This window comes from Boleophthalmus pectinirostris, unplaced genomic scaffold, assembly GCF_026225935.1.
Source record: "Boleophthalmus pectinirostris isolate CB_2022bp ecotype Guang Dong unplaced genomic scaffold, ASM2622593v1 HiC_scaffold_4, whole genome shotgun sequence".
Lineage (NCBI taxonomy): Eukaryota > Metazoa > Chordata > Actinopteri > Gobiiformes > Gobiidae > Boleophthalmus > Boleophthalmus pectinirostris.
Genome location: NW_026571353.1, coordinates 35801210 through 35808709, shown reverse-complemented (window position 1 = coordinate 35808709; position 7500 = coordinate 35801210). Strand labels below are relative to the sequence as shown.

The window sequence follows — 7500 nt, the reverse complement described above, 5'->3', positions numbered from 1 at the left end:
GTGCTTGTCCACACAGATAGATGAGTTTAATACCAATACAGCTCGACAGGGTCAGGGAAGGAACAAAAACCAAGACGGAAAAATTTTATGAAATAATAATTTAATAAGCACTTTTGGGCAAGTTACTTCAAAACTGTAATGTGCTTTTTATTTGTTTGTTTCTGTCATTTCAAAGTAATCCATTACATTATAATATTACTGTATTTAAAATGTAAAACATTACACAGCTATTACAGCACTTTCAGTTACACTCACCAAATAACTGTGAAGATGCCGAACTTTTGTGCCATATATGAACTAGAGCCCGACCGATATGGATTTTGTTGTGGCCGATATGAAACTGATACAATGGGAGTTGGAGCTGCCGATAGCCGATATATTTAGTGATGTAAAAGTTCACTGTAAATCTTGAATTGTTTAAAAAACTTAGGTTTGGCTCTAGTGGATTCTAAATTGGGTTTATTTAGGCAACATTTATTGTTATTCTGACTCTTTACATCATATTTACAGACAGTAGATTGGCCTAATGGCATTTTTGCATCTTTTTCTAGCTACTAGTGATGGGGATTCCAGTTTTTTTTTTTTTTTTGGAGAACCGGCTCTTTTGACTCGGCTCACTAAAGCAGCTGGCTCTTTCGGCTCCCAAGCGACTCTTGAGATTGTTTTGTTGCAAGCAGGACTAAACCAGAACTGAACCAGGACTGAGTGTCGGGACTCGGTCTCTATCTCTCTTCCTCTCTCGAGCTCAAGATTAGTCCTGCTTTATTCATTTTATGCTGAACTGCAGCCAAATATGCACTTTTTTTTTTTTAATCCTCCTATGCACACGCAGATTTCTGAAAGTTTCGTTTTCAGCCGCTGCTGCTGTCAAACTACGGGTCTACAAGCGGCTTGAAGAGAAAAAGAGAAAACACGGCTCCCAATAAGAAGCATGCTCCCGTCGTTCACTTCAAAGAGCCGGCTCTAAGAGCCGCTTCGATCGCGACCGACCCATAACTCCTAGCTGGTAAATAAACTACCGCTATTAGCCTTTAGCCGTAAAAACGTGTGCACTGCGGTATTAATTATATGCATAAATGTGGATCATTCACACGTCTATTCACAGCTCATTTACATATCAATACAGGTCCAGTAACAAATATACGGCCAATATAGTCACTTTACAATAGACCAATAGAAAACAGCCTGTTTATGTGTGGGAGCTACAGCAGCTAATCGCTAACAGATAACCCCTTCAAAGTCGATGTATTTCCAACACTCACCGCTCACACAGGCTCCTCCCACATCACAAATCTGCACTAATAAATGTCCTTTTAAGCCAGACTCAAACCGATTGTCCATAAAAAGAATATAATCTCAGTGTTGCGCACGGCTGCGGGTGTAAACAAACACACGTGAGTGAAGTGACGTCACTCTGGTGGTGTGTTCAGGGACAGTACGGACACAGACAAATTACACCGCAGATAAATACTGATGCGGAGCCACATATGAGGACATTTATCTGTCTGTAAATTGGATTAAATGAACATAATGTAGAGAGTCTAAGCTTTATAACGAGGTATAACATGCCCACGTGAAATATCGGCCCATATCAGCAAGCATATCGGCCGATAGACGATATGTCTCCAGGTGCCCATATTGGCCGATAATATCGGCCAGCCGATATATCGGTCGGGCTCTAATATGAACTAAACCAGGACTAAACCAGGACTAAACCAGGTCTAAACCAGGTCTAAACCAAAGGACTAAACCAGGACTAAACCAGGTCTAAACCAGGACTAAACCAGGACTAAACTAGGACTAAACCAGGACAAAACCAGGTCTAAACCAGGACTAAACCAGGACTAAACTAGGACTAAACCAGGACTAAACCAGGACTAAACCAGGACTAAACCAGGACTAAAACTAAACCAGGTAAACCAGGACTAAACCAGGACTAAAACCAGGACTAAACCAGGACTAAACCAGGACTAAACTAGGACTAAACCAGGACTAAACCAGGACCAAAACCAGGACTAAAGCAGGTCTAAAACCAGGTCTAAACTAAACCAGGACTAAACTAATACAACTAACTGTAGGGTGGAGATTACTGAGGGCAGCAGTGATCTCATATACAAATAATTTCTGTATCAATAATATTTTTTATATGGTCATGTAAAATCTGAACAAACATGAATTTTCAGGATGTGTTTGCTACATTCATGTAGTTTTAAAAAGCATGACAATATCAAGTAATCCAGAGTATTCAGATTACGTTACTCACTTTAAGTAATTTAATGGATTACGTTACAAACTACATTTTGGGGTATGTAATCTGTAATCTGTAGGAGAATACATTTTAAAAGTCACCTTCCCAACACTGACTATATGTGACGTGAACGTGTACGTGACGTGAGCAGATCTGACCAGAGTTTTGCGTCTTGGGCAGCGTAGATGAAAACATTACGGTGGAGTGTGTTCAACTTTTCCACTCTGGAGGGTGGTTTTAGATTTTTGCATTTTTAAGCCTCAAAAACACCGTCACCATCTAAAAACAAAAGACACTTCCGATAAAGAGTTCTCGTGTAAACATGCCCTCAGCTCACTAGGGTTAGTGAAGGAACAAAAACCAAGACGGAAAAATGGTATAAAGTAATAATTTAATGAACAGGGATGTAAAAGGCAAAATAACAAAAGTGGTCTAAAATATATACATAAAATAACCTAAAATAACCTACACTATAAAATAGTGTATTTATTATGAGTATTTATATATAGGAGTTGCTATTTTTCCTTGTGTCTTGACAAGAGTGCAAATCATTTTGGTCAGAAAAGAAAAAAATTAAGATTTAAAAGTGTTTAATAACAGTTTTTTTGTTGTGTAGTCTGCACTGAAATGGAAGGATCATGTTCTGTGTAGTTCCCTCTGGTTTACAGTATTGTTCTGTGTATTACTGTAGTACATTTGAGGATACACATGACAGTACTTCAGTTACATCCAAAGTAACAAACAGAAGTGGGACGGACATGTTCCAGTTTGTTCCTGTAAAATTGAGCACCGCATGTATCATCTCTAAAGAGAAAAGTATTTTCTTTATTATTTTTTTTAGGAGAAGCATTAAGTCTTCTCGAGTCACTGACCTTCAAATCCAAGTCGAGTTCCAAGTCTTAGTCCATTTTATCAAATCAAGTTTCAAGTCCTAAATATAGTGACTCAAATCTGACTCGAGTCCAAGTCACGACTTGTAAGTCCTCAAATCTGGGTAGAAGTATGACCTGTACTTCTGTTACATGACTCTTGTGAGCTTTACCCTCACGCTCTCATCGGTCTCACATAGACCAGAAGACTTTTTTTTTTCTTCCTGCTCTCATGGGGCGGGTCAATCAGACCCAAAAATTTATTTTCAAATAAATTCTCGCCAGGTGAGAAAATAAATTTTTGGGTCTGATTGACTCGCCCCAAGAGAGCGGGAAGGGAAAAAAAAAATTCTTCGAGTCTATGTGACCCCGAGGAGAGCGTGAGGGTTTTTTAAGTCATGTTAAATTGTTATTACCTCCTCAAAAACAAACCTGGAGTTGTATTTTGTTTCATTCACACATGTTTGAATAACTCTTTATTATTAGTCTGTACATCTCCAAAGCTCAGAATGCTCTGTTCCACCTTGTGATGTCATTCATGAAGCGGTAGTTTTCAAGTTAACACCTTTTACCTTTAGTTTAGTCGAGACTGACAAATCTACAGCTGAAATCATCCAAATGATTCTCTAGTGAAGCTGTATGGAGTTTAAAAACACATTGGAGCACTTCCTGTATTACCCCATGACATCACAAGGTGCAACAGAGTGTTTTCCATTTGAGAGAAGAACTAAGTCTGCAGGCTTGTGTTAAATATGTGTGAATAAAACAAAACACAACCCCAGGTCTGTTTGTGATACATAAAAACATTACAACAAAGTTCATAAAAGAGCGTAATATGAGCTCTTTAAAATGTCTGAAAAACAAATTGTCTTAAAGACCTTTTAATTTACTTTAAACCTGGATAATAACCTGAAATCAGTTTTACAACACAATATTAAAAAGTTTGGAAAATATTTATCTGCAGTAACTGTGGTAACGCCTTCACTGTAATCAGATTATGATCGGAGTCGCCCATAAACCCTCCCTCCCTCGTCCCGTGTCCCTGATCTGAAACTGAAATGAAAGAATGAATTAAACATGGGACATTTACAGCGCCGTCGTAAACGCGAAACGAGTCAGATTTATGGAGGAGCGAGCCGTAAACAGGCCTCTCAGAAATGTGATTAGCCTCGTAAACACTCCCGCCTCCCGCTGTCCCACGCTCACCCGAAACGCACCGAAAACGCCTTTAACCCTCCGCTCCGTCGCCCGTGGTTACAGATTTAACGTCTGTAAACAATAACGACCGAGATCCGAACGCGTTAGTCCCGGATACAACCGAAGAATCCTGCTTTAATCGTCAGCGTCGTTTGCATTGTCCTAAAAATGACTTTATTTGCGTAGAAATGGGTTGGGTTATGAGGTGCAGTGCATTCTGGGTAGACAAATTGGCTGTTACAGTAATGAGTCGACTTAATATGGATTCTCAGGGTTTTCACAATAGCTGGATGCCATTATAAATCTCTAGTTATGTTTTTATGTGGCAGAGATTATGGACTTTATTCATTCGATTTTTTGCCTTCTGTGTGGACCGGAGCGAGGCAGTTTTGTTTTGATTTGAACTTTAGAAACCCGGTGGTAATAACCAGCTAATGTAGAGTTTGTCACCATAATGTTTATTGAGAGAAGTCCATTTAACATCTGGTATGATAGGCCGTTCAGTCAGGTTACGATTAAAGCGATTAAAAAAAAAAAAAAAAAAAGAAAAAAGTCATCACCTTCCCAACAGCTTTGTTCAATTATTGTGGTAGTTTCAGGAACAAGCTGCGCTCTCTTAAACGTGCATTGTGTAACTTTTCCGGTTGGGGGTCCCTCACCTGCTTGTTGCTATGGATACGTCGTCGCTCTACCTGGAATGTTCCGCAGTGTGCAGGGGCGGTTCTAGGATTTTTCTGAAACAGGGGCCGTTAAGGCAAGAAAAGGCAAGTTTATTTGTATAGCACATTTCGAACACAAAGTAATTCAAAGTGCAGAACAATAAAAACATTAAAATTGCAATAAAAACTAATCAAAACATAAATAATCATCATAAAACTAAAGATTAAATTTAAAAAAGACAGAGAGACATTAATTGGAGAGAACAGTGCGGAAATAAAACCTTTCAGTTGTACGCACAGGTAAACAGAAACGTTTTGAGCCTGGATTTAAACAGAGTCAAAGTAGAGTCTGTCTCACATGTTCAGACTGTTTCAGGTTTTATCTGAGTGAACCTGAAACTCTGACTCCCTCTTGTTTAGTCGTGACTCTGGGCACCAGCAGGAGGCCGGTCCCTGAGCTCCTCAGAGTGTGAGATGGTTCATATGACACTAACATGTCACAGATGTACTTTGGTGCTCGGCCATGGAGAGACTTGTACAAGCAGAGCTGCTTTAAAGTCTCTGAGCCACAGGGGGCAGTGCAGAGACCTGAGCACAGGACTTATGTGCTCGTACTTCCTAGTTAGAGTCAGGACCTGAGCTACAGCGTTCTGGATGTTCTGCAGCGTCTCACAGCTCATTTGGAGAGACCAGTGATCAGACCGTTGCAGTATCTAACCTACTGGAGACAAACACATGGATAAGTCTCTCCAAATCTGCTTTAGACAGTAAACATTTGATTTTTGCAAATTTTTGTTAAGGGGCCACATGTTACATTCAAGGTACATCCAAGCACACAAATGATTAATTCAGGCCCCATCCACACTAGTACGATATTATGTATTTGAGTTTTCGTTGTGGATGCAGTGTTCGTTCACACTAATCTGATGGAAAACAGCTCCAGAGACGGAATGATCTTTTGCCTCCAGCTCCCATGAATTCATCTGAGTACAGATCTAATCCGGCACTGTGTGGATGCCTGAAAATGTTGATTCTCTGATGTAGGAGCTCTAGTTGCGTTGTGGGGCCAGGACCACTGTGGCCCCTCCCCTAGAACCGCCCCTGACAGTGTGACATTAAACAACAGCTCTACTTTACATTTATTCAATTACAGGTGGTTTTACAGCTCAGAAATACCTAGAAAAATAAGCATTCTGACTGTGCAGCTTCGCCTCTCCACAGATCTGACCTGCAAGCTTGGTCTGGTTTGGTCTCCATGAAGACAGAAAGGATTAATGCCAATGCTTCACAGCAAGAACAACAATAATACAAAAAAAATATGATAATTATCCCATCAACATAAAAAAAACACAAAAAACCCAAAACTAAAATCATAACGTTTTTTCTCATCTTGTTTCAGGTGGAGTGGCTGAAGGACAACGACATCATCGATCCAGCAGAAGACCGCAACTTCTACATCACCGTGGACCACAACCTGATCATCAAACAGGCGCGGCTCTCCGACACGGGGAACTACACCTGCGTCGCCAAGAACATCGTCGCCAAGCGCAGGAGCTCCATGGCCACCGTCATCGTCTACGGTACGCAGACCTTTCAGCTGTTCAGGCTCCTCTTTCATATTTAGTCACACTTCAAGGTCCTATATTACATAAAATTACTGTGGTAAAGTACGTAAAAAACGATCAAAAAGTCTGAGACACTCTGTTGGAGTTCTTATCACATTTGTCAAAACGCGTCGGCTTGTCCCATGTAACTAAAGGCTTTTTATTATAATCCCAACAGAGTGATTCAGACTTTTTGATCACATTTTACTTTATCACAATAAGTTTCAATTTTGAGCCTCGTCCTTGAAGAAAACATATTGTGGACTTCTACCAAGATAGTAAGAGAAGAATAGAAGAGTGATCCTTTATTTTTAGTCTCCATCTCCAGAGCTCAAAATGCTGTGTTCCACCTTGTGATAATGACAACAACAACAACAACAACAACAACCACAACCACAACCACAACCTTGATTTAAAGAACACACAAAGCTAAATTAAACACAATTACTATCTGTAACATAACTATCTTTTACTTCTACTCCGTCTAACTATGTGGAATCTGACACAGCTATCTTCTTTACAAGTATCTCCATCCATCCATTTTCTTTCACTTATCCGGGACCGGGTCGCGGGGGCAGCAGCCTAAGCAGGGACTCCCAGACTTCCTTCACCCCAGACACTTCCTCCAGCTCCTCCGGGGGAACCCCGAGGCGTTCCCAGGCCAGCCCAGAGACATAGTCCCTCCAGCGTGTCCTGGGTCTTCCCTGGACTTACTCCGAGCTCCTCCCGTGTGACTGAGCTCCTCACCCGATCTCTAAGGGAGCGCCCAGCCACCCTGCGGAGGAAACTCATTTCGAGCACTTGTATCCGCGATCTTGTCCTTTCGGTCACTACCCAGAGCTCATGACCATAGGTGAAGGGAGGAACGAAGACTGACCGGTAAATCACTGCCGAAGCTGCACCGATCCACCTGTCCATCTCAT

General features: G+C 40.9%; 1 protein-coding gene across 1 annotated transcript in view; it reads left to right on the top strand.

Moving 5' to 3' along the window:
• unc5ca (unc-5 netrin receptor Ca) overlaps positions 1 to 7500 on the top strand; it is a 662261-nt gene that overhangs the window by 555086 nt on the left and 99675 nt on the right. Inside the window, exon 5 of the mRNA XM_055161462.1 lies at positions 6373 to 6553. Coding sequence (XP_055017437.1) covers positions 6373 to 6553 — 181 coding nt within the window. The remainder of the gene's footprint in view (positions 1 to 6372; positions 6554 to 7500) is intronic.